A 14,705-nucleotide genomic window follows, 5' to 3' on the forward strand; every position below is an offset into this window, starting at 1 on the left:
TGAGGGGTGAATAACTGGGGAGCTGCACCCCCTCAGCGTGGGCAGCAGGGCAGGGGGGATTCTGCCCCTCTGTCCCTGTCTCAGGTGAGACCCCCCTGCAGAGCTGCCTCCAGCCCTGGGAACAGCAGCCCAAGGACGTGGAGCTGCTGGAGAGAGTCCAGAGGAGGCCTCAGAGATGCTCCAGGGCTGGAGCCCCTCTGCTCTGGAGCCAGGCTGGGAGAGCTGGGGGGGTTCACCTGGAGAAGGGAAGGTGCCAGGGAGACCTCAGAGCCTCTTCCAGGGCCTAAAGGGGCTCCAGGAGAGCTGGAGAGGGACTGGGGACAAGGGATGGAGGGACAAGACACAGGGAATATCTTCCCACTGCAACAGGGTAGGGATAGATGGGATATTGGGAAGGAATTCTTGGCTGTGAGGGGGGTAAGGCCCTGGCACAGATTGCCCAGGGAAGATGGCAGAATGTTTAGTCCCCCAGACAGGACAACACACTGGAGCCTGTCTCCAGGAGGCCACAGGTGCCCCAGGTTATCCTGCTGCAGGGAATTAGACCAGCTCAGGTGATTCCCAATGCCTGCAGCCCCCAGTCCCTTTTTCCATAGTGATTCCTTCTGGGTGTGCCCTAAACTGCCCCAATTTGAGCAGCTCTGGGCCTCAGCTGAGCCTTGGGAACCACATATAAGGGGCCTGCAAGGGCTTGGGCTGATGCATAGTGCCAGGATGCAGCACCAGGCTTCTCAGGAGGATCTTTGGGATTGCTTTCCCCTTTGGGAGTGCTGCTGGCAGGATTTATCCCAGCAATCCACGTGCCATTGCTCATTCCCACCAACCTCCTGGTTGCCTGAGCTCACAGTGTGCATAGGGCAGAGCCCAGGGCAATGTCTTGGTGGCCACCCAGTGCCCAAACTGATGCAGCAGCTGAAAATCCACCCAGGAACGTGCTGATTCCCAGGGATTTCATTAGCAGGGATTGAAGTTGGTGTGACTTAAGTGGATATGAATTTTCATGGCTATAGGGCTGTGGACATCAAAGCTGGGAGGCGGCTGGAGAGGGGGGAGAAGTTTCTCAGCTGTAAATTTGCCTCGTGACTCCATAAAAACTGCAATGGGCAGCATGGAAATGTTTCTGCTGGAAAGAGCCTGGAAAATGCTGCGCCCCTGAGAAAACAACACAAAGGGCTGCAGACTCAAATCAAAGTCCAGGCCTGGGAATGCTTTGAGGTGCGAGATGGGACTCTCCAGATGCTGAAATCCTGGGTGGGGTCTGGATTTCAAACCTCATCCCTTCTGGATGTGAATAAGGAGTTCTCTTTTCATATATTTGTTTATATGGTTGAGCAGATGACACACAAGGTTCTCTTTTCTGATTTATCAAAAAAGCAAAAAATATCATTTTCAAGCATGTGCATCTTATAAACATCTGTATTTGTGAACCGTTTCAGGGCCCCTGCAGCTTCTTTATCTTCCCTGGGCAGAGGAGAACTCAGGATTCATGGAAATCCGGCAACTTGTTACTGTGGATCTAAAAATGTGTGTGAGAGCCTCATTTTTCACACCAACACTTGACCCTGGGAGACTTAGAATCCTAAAGAGAGGAGTCTTACTCACAGCAATGCACTTTCAGGGTGTGTTTTCCACCTACCAGGAGGCTTCAGGATGGTTTTTGGCCTTTCCAAGTCTGTACATTCTGGATCCACTCCAACTGGAGCTCCTGATGTTGGTAAGAAGTTCTTAATTTATTTCTCTGTGATAAAACAGGTATTTTTGCTGGGGGTTGTGGCTTTTGTGACAGGACAGTGAAATGCCACCTCAGCAAACTGATGAAAACCCTGTAGTGAAGAGTTGAAGTTATTAATGATTGTCATTTTCCACATTTTTTTGCCTGGAGGACTCCTTTGTTCTTTTCTTTTTGTCTCAAAGTCTGCATTAAGTAAGAGCTTACAATTAATTTTCCCTTAGAATCCCCTTTGCCCCAGCAGAGCCCAGAAGGGCTGTGGAAGGTGGGTTTATATGGATTTATATGTTGGATGCTGTTTGCCAGATGGGTTTTACTGCATGATTTCTTCCTCCCTTGCCCTGTTTATCCTGATTTCTCCCTTGGATCGTGGCCTTGGCTCTGCACAAGGGTCTGTGTCATTCTGTTGGATCTATTTTGGTACCTGAGGAAGATCAAGGTCAGACTGATGTGTTTCCTCCTCTGACAACAACCATGTCTTTATTAATTGAGCTTTAATTACATTGAAGGAAAGCCTGTGAGGGGAAAGGGCTGGGAAGGGCTGGGTTTGCTGCCCCCATCTCTCTTGGATTTCCTAGTTCCCCTTCATCTCTGATCTACCACCTTTTCCATGGATTTCTTTAACAAGGTCTCACAGTCAGGTACCAATCCCTGCTCCGTGTGACAGTGACAGCACCCAGGGAATGGCTGGAGCTGTGTCAGGGCAGGGTCAGGTTGGATCTCAGCAGAAGGTTCTTCCCCCAGAGGCTGGCTGGGCACTGACCAGACTCCCCAGGGTTTGGGCACGGCCCCAAGGCTGCCAGAGCTCCAGGAGGGTTTGGATGATCCTTTCAGGGACAGGGTGGGGTTGTTGGGGTGTCTGTGCAGGGCCAGGAGTTGGACTGATGATCCTTGTGAGTTCCTCCCAACTCAGGATATTCCATGATTTTATGACTCTACTTCCTCCAGTCTCAGCATTTTCCCACCTCCCTCCTCTCTCACTCAACCACCTCACCCTTGACCTGACCTTTGCACCAAAACTCTTTGAGTTTGGGGTTTTTTTAATAGAATTGTTTAGGTTGGGATCATTGGGCCATTTCAACCCTAGCACTTGTTCTGTGCAGGATGAGTCTTGTCTTCCCCAAAGCTGTTTCTCCCCTCACTCAGAGCTCAGCCTGGTTTAACCACCAAACCCAGGTAAACCTGCGACCGGCCCAGAGCAAAGTCCTTCTGTCAGAACACCCCTGACGTGTTTGTATTCATAAACTTGTCAACATTTGGCTTTTTTTTTTTTTGTCTCTTGGGGGAAATGGCTGCTGTTCCTCCCAGGGTGTCAGCTCCTCTGAGCCGGGCTGTGAATGTGTCGATGCTGAAACACCCGCTGTGGGCGAGGCTCCGGTGGGAGCTGTCACTACCTCGGGGTTGGGAAGCCAAAGGGAACCTCTTTTCTATAAACTGTAAGTTTTTCATAAAAGCCCTTCTAATTTGTACCAAAGAGACTCCAGCACGCCCTTGGGACTGGTAAAAATAATAATAGTTCGAGTGGTGGAAGACTGTGAATTTGAAACAGAAGGTTGTGAGATCTACGAGCATTACCCAAAACGTCAGCGTTGTATATCAGTAAATGTAATTTAGATGTACAAAGGAGATAGACTTCCACAAAGAACTGTCAGGTCTTACCTTCTCAGATATCTCTGAGATAAAGCAGATGTTTTCATCCCATTGATCCAGAGGAACCGGCTTTCCCATCCAAGACCGTGCTTGGAAATGGCAAGGGAATTACTCCTTACAAGGATTACATGGTTTGCTATTTTTCAATCATTTCTTTTTTCAATCTCAGATGAAACACACGTGTTTGTATCGGTGGGTTCAGCCTGGAAATGCCACATACCCCAAAGCCAGGAGTCCAGAGCTCGTGGAGCCTCGAGGGGAGATGAAGGCTGATGGCACTCGGAGCTGCTTGAAAGAGGCCTCTGTAAGAGCCCATTTAATTTTTACTGTTCCATCCCCAGCAAATGGCTCCTACCCATTCCCAAATCCTCTCAGCCAGGCTCACATGGAGACCTTTATCCTGCCTTGATCTGACTTAGGCTCCACAGAGGAAATTGCTGGTTTAAGGCTGTGTTATGTAGGATATTCCGACTGAGCCTTGTGATCTTTCTCCTCGCTTAAATCCACCACTTCTGGCATGTCTGGGAAAACAAACACGTGGGTTTTCCTCCCTTGGTTATTGCTGACATCTCTTATTAGCAGTCCCGAGGCTGCAAATTGCTGAAATCCTGGGTCACCTGGAAACTCAGCCCCGGATGTGGGGTCCTGTAGCTGGATCAGGGCTGTGGTGAGCAGTTTTCAATCACTAAGATTGTGAGCAGAAAAAGACAGTTCCATGTGTTATCCTTATGACTGTTCCTGCTTTGATATGAATTCCTTGGATTTTCCCTTTTTAAAGCTGGGGTTTCTGTTCTTTACCCCGAACTCGCCCTGCCCTACCCAAAAAGCTTAAAAGTTCAAGTTTAGTCTGAAACTAAGCTTTGGATGAGGGTCTGGAGGGACAGGACAAGGGGGAATGGCTTCACCCTCACAGAGGGCAGGGTGAGATGGGATATTGGGAAGAAATCCTTCCTTGTGAGGCTGGGGAGGCCCTGGCACAGGTTGCCCAGAGGAGCTGTGGCTGCCCCATCCCTGGAAGTGTCCAAGGCCAGGTTGGACGAGGCTTGGAGCAACCTGGGACAGTGGGAGGTGTCCCTGCCCATGGCAGGGAGTGGGATGGGATGACTTTAAGGTCCCATCCAACCCAAACCATCCTGGGATTCTATCCTGCAGCTCAGGCTGTGGCCCTCCTCCACCTCCAGAGGATTTCGGTCACTTTACATTTGTCTTTCCTAATGCTCAGCACAAATTACCTCAAAGGATGATCCATGGAATTTAAAGCAGAAGCCAAGGAGGCTGAAATAGGCACATGTGCCACCAACTTGGGGCAGGAGATTTCCAGGACCTCTCCTGTCAGGATTCCCTCTGGAAGGAGAAGACACAATGGTCCTGAAACTGAGGTTCCAGTTTCCTATGCCCAAAATATGGTGCTAATCTAATGTACCCCTGCCCTCTGGCAGTGGGAAGCCATTCCCCCTTGTCCAAAGTGCCTCTCCAGCTCTCCTGGAGCCCCTTCAGGCACTAGAAGGGGCTGGCAGGGATGTGGGCAGAGCAGCTGCCAGGCCCTTGTGCTGTGAGGGTGTCACTGTTTGGTTTAGGTCAGGAGGGGTCTGCTTTGGAGTTCTCCCACCTGGACAGCGTGGCTGGGTGGGATGCTCCCTGAGGAGCACCCAATCCCCGGAAAACAGGTCAGGAGAATCGCAGGAAAAACCTCTGAGATGGTCGAGCCCAACCTACGACCCAACACCACCACAGAAAATAAACCATGGCACCAGGGATGCCAGAGCCTGGAGGCTCCCCCCCAAGGGGCAGGGGAGAGGAGCCCCCTCCCCGTGGTTCCTGGCCAGGCTCAGTGTTAGGGTTCCCCTTCCTCCCCTTCCTTGGTGAGCGGGTGCCCCCGCTCCGAGGGGCAGCGTGGGCTCTGGGCTCTCTGGAAGGGTGCCTTTCATGTATCACATCTCTCCTCGAGGCACAGATCGTATCCTGTTTCCCTGGCACCGGCGGATCCCGAAACCGGCACCCCCCAGGACAATGGCTTGGCCCTGCCCGGGGCCGTGGGGAGCCCGTGGGGAGCCGAGGGGTCGGGGGCAGGAGGCAGCACCGGGGAGGTTGTATAACGTGGTGTGGAATATCATTGTTCCAGCCAGGATGAGTAAGAGCACAGCTGAGGCCGGACACCGACGGCACTGCCATGAGTCCGGGGGAGGGTGGGCTGGGAGACGGCTGCACAGTTGAAAATAAAGACAATGAGTCTATAAAAGTTAAAGAACTGAATAGATTCCGAACATTTGGTTTTCATTAGCACCAAATAACATATAAATAAACATACAACAGAACCAACGGCAACATCTTGGTTACCCCCTCTAGAAGAAGCTGTGTTTAGGCTGAGCTCAGCCTCCCCAGCCCAACCTCCTCCCGCCTGTTCTGTGATGGGACAGGGGAGCTGGCGGAGCCACCAGGCCTCCATCTTCCTTCAGAGCAGAGCAGGGGCTTGGCTGCGCAGGGGAATGAGGTGTCAGTGTGCTGCTGGTTCTTAGAAGTCAGAATCTTCTCATTTCTGAGGGGGAAAACATGAAAATAAGCACAGGAAGAGTCAATACACCAATTTTTCATTCTCTGTAAAAAGGATGCACTGTAAAAAGCCCATCGAGTGCCACCTCCTGCCAACCTTCCCACCTTCCACTAGCCCAAGTTGCTCCAAGCCCTCTCCAACCTGGCCTTGAACACTTCCAGGGATGAGGCAGTCACAGCTTCTCTGGGCAACTAAATGTTATAAGAATTCATGGAGTAAAATGGGAGGGATCAGAGAATGATCAGAGACAGTGATGGTGTGAGAGAGAGGGAAAATCTTGGAATAGCACAGAGCCAGGAAGGAGGCATCCTGTGAACACAATTCCTTAGTACTTCTTGCTCTTATAACACAAATGTATTACTCAATCGGTGCCCCTATGGAAGCAGTTGGACACAAATAGACCTTTCCTGCAGAGACAGAGCTCATAGTTATTGAAAAAACAGTCTTAAGCAAAGCAGATTGTATGGAACATCTTGGATCTCACTGGGAAAAAGGAATGGTAATTGTAGGGCTGCGTGGAGACCCTATAAAACCAGGATCCTCCATCCTGAGGGCTTGTAAACGCCTGCGGATGCGCTGTCGGCACGCCAGGACTTCAGGTTTCAGGAGACTTTATTGTGCTCATGTTGTTGCTGACACCACTGAGAGACTAAGGGATGGCTTTCCTGCAGTTTAGCTGAGCTTTCCTCAAAGGAAAGTCAGGAATTCCAAAGCTTTTAGGTCACACATGTTAAAATTGACTCTGTTGCCTCTGCAGAAACTACAGCTGTTGCCAAAACGTCAATACGGAATGGGCTCAGATCTGCTTTACAAGATCCCTCTGAGAGATTCCCAGATCTGTGGAATTCGCATGGAGAGGTGAGCTGGGACCAGCCATGGAGTGCCCTGTGCTATGCAGAGAGTTGTACCCGTTCCAGAGGGAAGGGAGATCTCCTGAGCTACAGCAGGTTCCTCCCACCTTTGGTTAAATCCTGCTGGGATGGGAAGGGGATGATGGGAAAAAAACAGCAAGTTTGGGAATCAAGAGAAAAAGTCATTCTAGACATGTCCTCTGAGTGTTGTCCTCCTCCTCAGCCTCTGCCCACCCTCCCAAGGACCCTCCTGACTGTTCTTTATTTTCCCATCCATAGCATCGAGAATCCCTGTTGCTTCTGCATTTTTCCCTGTCCTCTGGTTCCTGCCTCTCCTGGACCAGGACCCCTTGGAGTCCTGGTTCTTCATCCATGTAACAAAGTTAATCAGGGGTGGCAGTGAAAGGGGATGATTGTTCAGAACAAGAGAAATGAAAATAAACCACCAGAGAACCAGTGGAACCATCGACTGTGGGGCTCAACCAGTCCGTGCATGAGGATCTCTCAGGTCTGGGAAGACACATACTAATTATATATTAATTAAATCCTTTTTAATTAGTGGGATGCTGAACAACCTGCTCTAGGAGGCAGAAATCCCTCAGTCTGAGGATTTGGCCAATGTCCCTGGTGAGATCCGGGCAGGAAAGGTGAGCTCATGTCTTCCCACTGCCCCAACCACAGGGGTGACTTGACCTCTACAATTCACTCTAAAAGTAACATAAATGACTCTTGAAAATGGAACGAGGCCACTGCAAGTCTGGGTCAGTCAGTCTATGGTTGGTTTGGGATTTTGACCTTGAAAAACAGGATTTTGGTGGTGCAGCAATTGGACTTCGATGATCCATGTGGGTCCCTTCCAACTCAGGATATTCTGTGTTTCTGTGAAAACCAGTAACAACACTAAGCACTCAAATAATTATGAATGTTCCTACAATAATTATGGAGTTTTGAACAGAGGGTTCATTTGTGTTTATTTGCTTTCTGCTCCTCAGTTGTTGGAGTTGGCAGAGCTTAATGCTTCCAGTTTTTTTCTTCACAAATATTAGGGAAACATTTCTTTCTTAAATGAAAACAGAGGCTTCTCATGTAATTTCATGTCTGTGACACAAAACTTGAAGGAAAAGCCCTACTGCAGGAAAACAAGGATAGGAAGGGCTGGAAAAGGCCGTCCTCCTCCCCAAAGGCAGGACAAAGCCACCACTGGACTCTCTATGGCTGTGATCTGTGTGATGAAGACCCCACAAATTCCCAGACAATGTGCTCCAGGACTTGGAAGGGCTGGAAAGGACAGCCCTGTGGGAACCTCACCCTGCCTCTGGGATGATGGGAACACAGACCTGCACAGGACCACCCAGCTCCCCGAGCCCACCCAGGGCATCAGGACCCCAATCCCAGGGATGTGTTGGTGACAGTCCCTGGTGAGGGGGCCCTTCCTGGAGAGCTGGTGGCAGCTCTGACATCCCTTCCCAGCACTTCCTTCCCCAGCTGACCTGCTCTGCGTTATCAGATCCTCTAAAACCAGCTGGAATCCTCAGCAGTGCCACCTCCTGCCTCCCCCTCACAGCCTCCTCTCCTGACATTAACAACTTATTTTATTCTTTTTTTCCTTTTATTTTTCCAAATCACATTCTGTTTTCGTCAGGCCACCTCTCTGGTTTGCTCACATAGTTTCCAACGCTGGATCCAAATTTCCTTGCAGCCCGTGGCAGGTGAGCATCACACAGCACCTTATTAATCTCATTATCTATCTCGTTATCCATTAAACCCTCTGACTGGTAATAGAACCTGCGAAGACTTTGCAGACTCCTTTTGATACGTTGCTTCCTCGACTATAAACGGTCAATAAACTGCTCCCCGTGGTGCAAAGGCTCCTTTGGGGGTCCCCCTGCTCAGCTGGAGGGTCCCGCTGCCCTCCTGCCGCTGTTCCAGCAACCCAGGGGCCGGGGGGCTTTACTGGGATCCGGTGAGGGAGCTGGTGGGCAGCAGGATGAGGACCAGGACTAGGATAGGGATCAGGATCAGGAACAGGATCAGGATCGGGCCCGGGGCGGCTCCCGCGCGCAGCGGGGCGGGACTCCGGCTCCGCTTGGCCCCGCCCATCGCCCGGCCCCGCCCCACCGCGGGCAAAGTCCCGCCCACCGGGCGAACCGGGCCCCGCCCCGCCCCCGCCCCTCCCCGGCGAAGCCACGCCCACTGGCGGGGCGCCGCGGCGGCCCTTCCCCGGTGGAGCCCCGCCCCCCCAGCGCCTGGTCCCGCCCCTCCGAGGCGAAGCCCCGCCCCACCCTCTGCCAGGCCCCGTCCCTCCCCGCCCCTCGGCCCCGCCCCGCGGCCCGGGCCCCGCCCCGTGCCCGCGGCCCCGCCCCCTGGCGGGGGCAGGCGGCCCGGCCGCGCAGCCCGCGGTGCCCGGCGCGCCCCGGGAGCAGCAGCGCGGGGGCCGCTCGGCTCCGCTCCGCCCGAGCGCACCATGGGCGCGGAGCGCAGGGCGGCGGCGGCCCGCGCCTGCTCCTCCTGCGGCGGCGGCGGCGGCAGCTGGCGGCTCTTCCTCGGCTTCTTCGCGCTGTCGCTGGCGCTGCACGTCCTGACGCTGGGCTGTTACCTGGAGCTGCGCTCCGAGCTCCGCCGCGACCGCGGCCCGCAGCCCGCGGCCCCGCCGCGACGGGACGGGACGGCGGCAGCGCCCGGAGCCCCCGCCGCGGGCCGCCCGCAGAGAGCGGCCGAGGGCGCGGAGCGGCGCCAGCAGGTGGGTCCGGGCGGGGACGGGGGACACCGCGGTGTCGGGCTCCATCCCCCCTCCATGTCCCCTCCATCCCCTCTCCGTCCCCCGTCCATCCCCGGCGCGGGTGCCGCTCCCCGGGGCGCTTGGGAACAGCCCCCCGGTCGGGGTTACTTGGAAAAGGGGGGAAGCCCCAAACTCTGGTGCGGGGGTGAAGCGCGGGGGGAGCGCGGGTTCCCTCGCCCGGGCTGGGGTGACGGGGCTGCGGGACCGTCCGCGCTCCACCTGCTGCCGCCTCCTCCCTGTAGCGACAGCCCCGCCGCGTCGAACCCGCTCCCGATAGCCCAGCCCTGGCCGAGGGCAGCGGGCTTGGGGGACCCCCGGGCGCGGGTGCAGCGGCCGGGGAGCCCCGCACAGGTCACCCCGTACCCGTGGTGTGCGGGGGATCCCAGTCCCGCATCGCCCTCCGCTCGCTCCCCTCCCTGCAGCTGGGGTGGGTTTCGTTATCTCAGTTCCCCCTCAACCCAGGTGCACAGCCTTGCCCGTGATGCCTCGGTGTTCCCCCTGCAGCAGCTCCTGACTCTGTGCAGGACAGGTTGGCATCTGTCTCCCGGTTGTCCCCACGGCTGTCCTGAGCCCCCGGGGGGGTCGCCTGTCCCGAGAGCCTCCGGAGGGCCGGAGCGGAGCTGGGGCCTCCGCTCGCAAACTTAGCTCATTTTTTCCAGGCACGAAACTTCGCTGCGAGCAGGATAAGCTGGAGGAAGGAGTTTCCTCCCCCTTGAGCCTCCCGAGCGGATGGTCCGCTCCCCAAAGGTGCCGGGTGGCTTTGCCGGGGGTGTCCCAGCGGGGTTTCGGGGGGAGACGCCAAACCCCAGCACCCCGGCGGTCCTCGCCCTGCTACTTATCAGTGTGGGGGGAGGAAGGACAAAAATAGCTTTGATAAAGCGGCGAGTTTGGGAACTCTTCCTCCCACTTGGCAGCGGGCAGCGGTTCCGCCGCGCCGGCCTCGGCTGCCCCCGGGAAAGCCGGGCTGCGCTTCCACCGCTGCCGGATCCCGCAGCTTCCCACAATAAAATCCCAGTTAAGCGCTGAACCGGAGGGAACCCGAGCTCTCGGGTCATGGCTCTCTGTTCTCCCTTCTCTGCCTCGGCAGTGTCAACACTAAGTGAGCCGGAGCAGCTCGATGTCGTGCTGGGATTCTTGGGTTGCCTTGGAATAGCACGCGGCTGGAGTGCCTTTCGTGTTATCGTGCTGGATCTGTTTAGTCTTTAGAGCTCTTCTTTCCAGCGAGTGCATAATGAAATACCAGGGCAAATACTTGAGACGTTCATAAATTACAGCGTTAGGTAATTTGTCTCGGGATGCGTATGGAGATCCAGGCATTGCTGGTACAGCTGGCGTACTCCAGATAAGGTAACACTAATTATTTCTTTCTTTCTTTCACATCTGGCCTGTCAGGCTTAAGATGGAAAATTCTTTGGGATGTATGGAAGGAGTTGGTTGTGAGAGGAAGTTTCCTGGTAGTGGGGACATGGGGAAGGCTGAATGTCCAGAGCGCTGGCACCTCACTGCCCCGGTCGGGAACTGCCCTGACAACGTGTGATTAATGGGATTTGTAGTAGTGCTGCTCACGCCATTCCGTGCTGAGTTTTCTGCCTTGCCATTTACTTGAGTTGATGTGCAGCTAAAAACAACCACTTTCCACGTCCTGGGGTGCTGTGAGTACATCCCTTCGATGGTTAAAGCAGTGAAACGAGGTGTTTGCAAACAGCTTTACTCAGAAAGTTATCATTAAGCTTCAGGGGGCGTGTGGGGTTCCTCGCAGCTTTTCCGAGCTGTGCTGCTGTAAACCCAAAGTGTGGTCCCGTGCACGTGATGCTTGCAAAAATGAAGCCAAAATTACTAAATAATTAATTCGGGAGATCTGGTCGATGACATTTCTCTGCTGGGTGCCACGGTCAGAGTTGGGGTGTGTTGCGGGGTACCTGGCATCCCAAAGACCGTGGTGCTCTGAGCCCTCAAACCGCCCCTCAGCTGTGTGAAGTGTCCTCAATGAAGAGACTGAGTAATGAGTGTGTGTGTGTTGTGATTGTACAGGCTGGTTTAAAAACAAAAGACACTGCCCTTCCTGACCCTTTTTTTCTTTATTTTTTAATTATTTTATTTTTCCCCGCCTTCCTGACCTGAGGCAGGAGGAAGAGGAGCGAGGGGGGGAAGGATGGGGAGCGATGGTCAGCACCGAGATTTTGGCTGAAATCTCACCTGGCCACGTGCCAGAAATGACCTCATGACAGGAGTGAGATTTGGCAGCTCGATAAGGCCCCGCTTCCCTATCTTACAGGGTATCCAAATATGTAACTCATTTAGGATCCAAGGGCAGTTTTTCATGGCAGAGGGTGAGGCATTGTAGTCCACATCTTTGTCCCAGAACCCGCCGGCTGTTGCATCACCACGTTGGCTGCGAGATGAGGGGTTTGTTAGTGCTGCTTTAATTCATCGACTCTTCGAGTGCTCTGAGGTGCAAGAGCGAGTTTGGGGAGCACTGGTGCCTTCAGCCTTGGCTGGTGGGATAAAATCCAGATAATCCCTTCGGGTGGGTGTGCTGTGGGATGGGAGAGGGATTCTGTTGAGCACTTTGCTTGTGGCTCCACTCGTGGAGATCCGCAGCAGGGCACTGCTTCCTGCCCTTTGGAGTATTTTATGCCTAAATTAAATTGTATCTTGCTGTCAAAAAATCACCCCTGTAATATCTGAGCTGTGCAGAGCATTGTTCCTGCGCTGTTTCTCCAACCAAATCCGTGTCGTGCCACGTTTCTGCCAAAACATGTTTTTTGGCCAATGCCAAGCGGAGCGTGTGCCCTGAGAGTGTCCCGAGACAGGCAGAAAAGCTGCCAAGGGCTGGCTTTGGAATGGGATCAAATACCATCAGTTCTGTCGAATCAAACTAATTGTGGAGGCGCTTGCAGCTGGGGGAAGGGGGGAGGGGAGTGCTGAGTCATCCAAAAAAATGTGCTGAGCAGCAGTTCTGTTCCCAGTGTTCACCTTCCTCTGTGCCATGGTGTCTGTTCCTGGTCTCTGCTCCTCACCTTTTTAACACGGGATGCTCCCGCTTTTGAGCAGTGCTCACACTGGCATTCCTGACTTACAGAGAATCCTGGAATGGTTTGGGTTGGAAGGGACCTCAAAGCTCACCCAGATCCACCCCTGCCATGGGCAGGGACACCTTCCACTAGCCCAGGTTGCTCCAAGCCCTGTCCAACCTGGCCTTGCACACTTCCAGGGATGGGGCAGCCACAGCTTCTCTGGACAACCTGTACCAGGGCCTCCCCACCCCCACAGGGAAGGATTTCTTCCTTTCTTTTCTCTCACCAGTGTGAAATTGCAGTTGTTTTGCCCTTTCTTGTCAGTCCCAGCTCCTGAGTCAGAGGCAGGTTTGATTGGCACAATGTGCTGTCAAAGGGTCTAAAGGTGTAAAAGCTGCTCCAGAGGCTTCTCCCACCTGAGCGTTCCTGTAGCTCATCCATGCACCTTCATCCCTCTGTCTGGTACCTGCTTCCTGAGCCAGGAGGTTGCACTGGCAGTGATGGATTGGGGCCAAACTGAAACCTGGCCATGTGCTGAAAGCTTTGAGCAGAGTGTCCTGGAAACACTTCTCCAGCATCAGCGGCCTCTGCACACTGTCCTGCAGGCTCAGACCTTTAAATACCTGCTCAGGACACGTGTGTTGGGATTTCACAACTCTCATCCTGGGTTATGGAAATGCCAGGTCTGTGCAGAAACAAGATGGTGATTAGGGATGTGATTTATGGTGGGTTTTCCCTCGAATTCCACTTCGTGGTCCTGGTTGTAGCTGGAGGAGGCTCTCACAGGGCAGTAAAGGAGCCCACAGAGCTCTGTCTGGTTAATGCTGGGCTCTGGTTGCCTTCATTCCGCCTCAGTAGTGCCTGTCCTCGACAGACATTCCAGAGGCTGCCCAAGGGTCTGCGCAGGAAGGGGGGGCTGCCTGATATCAGATAGAAAACATATTCCTGCTGCTATGCCTATGAATATTCCAGGCAAAATCTGGTGCGCTGCATCCACTGGGAAATTCAATACAGCATGAGCTGTGCCCCGGGGGTTGGAGGTGCATCCCTGTGTGTATTGTGGTGTTAATTCCTGGTGTGAGCAGGAGCTGTCTCCTTTGGCTGTGTGCAGACAGCCTGGCTGGTCCCTGGAACTGTAGAATCACAGAAGGCTTTGGGGTGGAAGGGACCTTTTGAGGCCATCGAGTCCAACCCCACTGCCATGGGCAGGGACATCTTCAACTCTAACAGGACCTTCCCAGCATCCTTATTCCCAGATTTATGATGCTGTTTGGGTGCCATTCCTTGTGCCCCCTGACACTGAGCAGGTGAGATGGACACTGTGTTGTATGTGGTGGGATGTCACCACTCCTGAGCTGTTCACTGTGAGGGCTGGAGCTTAGGAACTCTGCTTTGGAAAAGGGAGGAAAAAAAGTAGCTGTGGCTTTGGAATGTCTGAGCACAGGGTGGCCATGGATGCATCTTGCCAGGGACATCCTCAAAGTGTGGGAAGATGGGAATAGTGAGGAGGTAAACAGAGAAAAATCTCACCTCTGGGAGAGATGAACCAGCTGGGAAATATGAAATATAAATTCCAACTGCTGTCTTGAAGCTTCTGTCGGCATCACAGGGATTATTGACCCGGGGAGTGCAGGCAGCTGTGGCTGCTGGGAACAACTGTGAGGTGAATCCAGTGATGCCCAGGAAGGAGAGGAGGATGGGCTGCAGCTTATGGAGGAGAGTGGGGATGCTGATGTCTTGCTGGAAACAGAGGAATGTGATTAACAGAGGAATAACACCAGGGCAGCAGGGAGCATGCAATCGAAGCACGGCGCTTCCTTCCCTTCCAGGCTCTTGCCAGCTCTGCCCCATCATCCCCTTCCCCAGCTGAGCTGTGTTTGCTTTATTTCTGTTTTCTGCTGGTTCTGTGAAGCACTAGTACTGTGACTTTGTGTGAGGACCAGGATGTTTTACCAGTGTTTATTGAATTCCTTGACGGAGACCGTTGTTGTTGCCAGAGTGTTTGACCGACTCGTGACCAAATTGCAGGGTTTTTCCACAATTTTTTGAGGAGTTCACTGGCAAACCCTCAAACCTGGGTTTTTAAGAACACTCAGTGGCATTCCAGAGTTATCTTTCCCTTAACCCC

General features: G+C 53.7%; 1 protein-coding gene and 1 long non-coding RNA gene across 5 annotated transcripts in view; one reads left to right on the forward strand and one right to left on the reverse strand.

Moving 5' to 3' along the window:
- Positions 1–5,615: 5,615 nt before the first annotated feature.
- LOC135421189 (uncharacterized) lies at positions 5,616–8,977 on the reverse strand. Its single transcript, XR_010433891.1, has 2 exons — positions 8,446–8,977; positions 5,616–5,915 (listed from the first exon to the last, which is right to left on the reverse strand). It is a non-coding gene; the product is annotated as an uncharacterized LOC135421189 (long non-coding RNA).
- Positions 8,978–9,166: 189 nt separating this feature from the next.
- The window catches only part of EDA (ectodysplasin A), a 65,186-nt gene continuing 59,647 nt past the window's right edge, over positions 9,167–14,705 (forward strand). For 2 of the 4 annotated variants that reach the window (XM_064669541.1, XM_064669543.1), the window contains exon 1: positions 9,167–9,521. In XM_064669541.1, the coding sequence (XP_064525611.1) occupies positions 9,246–9,521 (276 nt within the window). In that variant the 5' untranslated portion in view covers positions 9,167–9,245. The remainder of the gene's footprint in view (positions 9,522–14,705) is intronic. The other 2 variants (XM_064669539.1, XM_064669540.1) reach the window with 1 other exon arrangement.

Source organism: Pseudopipra pipra, chromosome 13 (assembly GCF_036250125.1).
Source record: "Pseudopipra pipra isolate bDixPip1 chromosome 13, bDixPip1.hap1, whole genome shotgun sequence".
Classification (NCBI taxonomy): domain Eukaryota; kingdom Metazoa; phylum Chordata; class Aves; order Passeriformes; family Pipridae; genus Pseudopipra; species Pseudopipra pipra.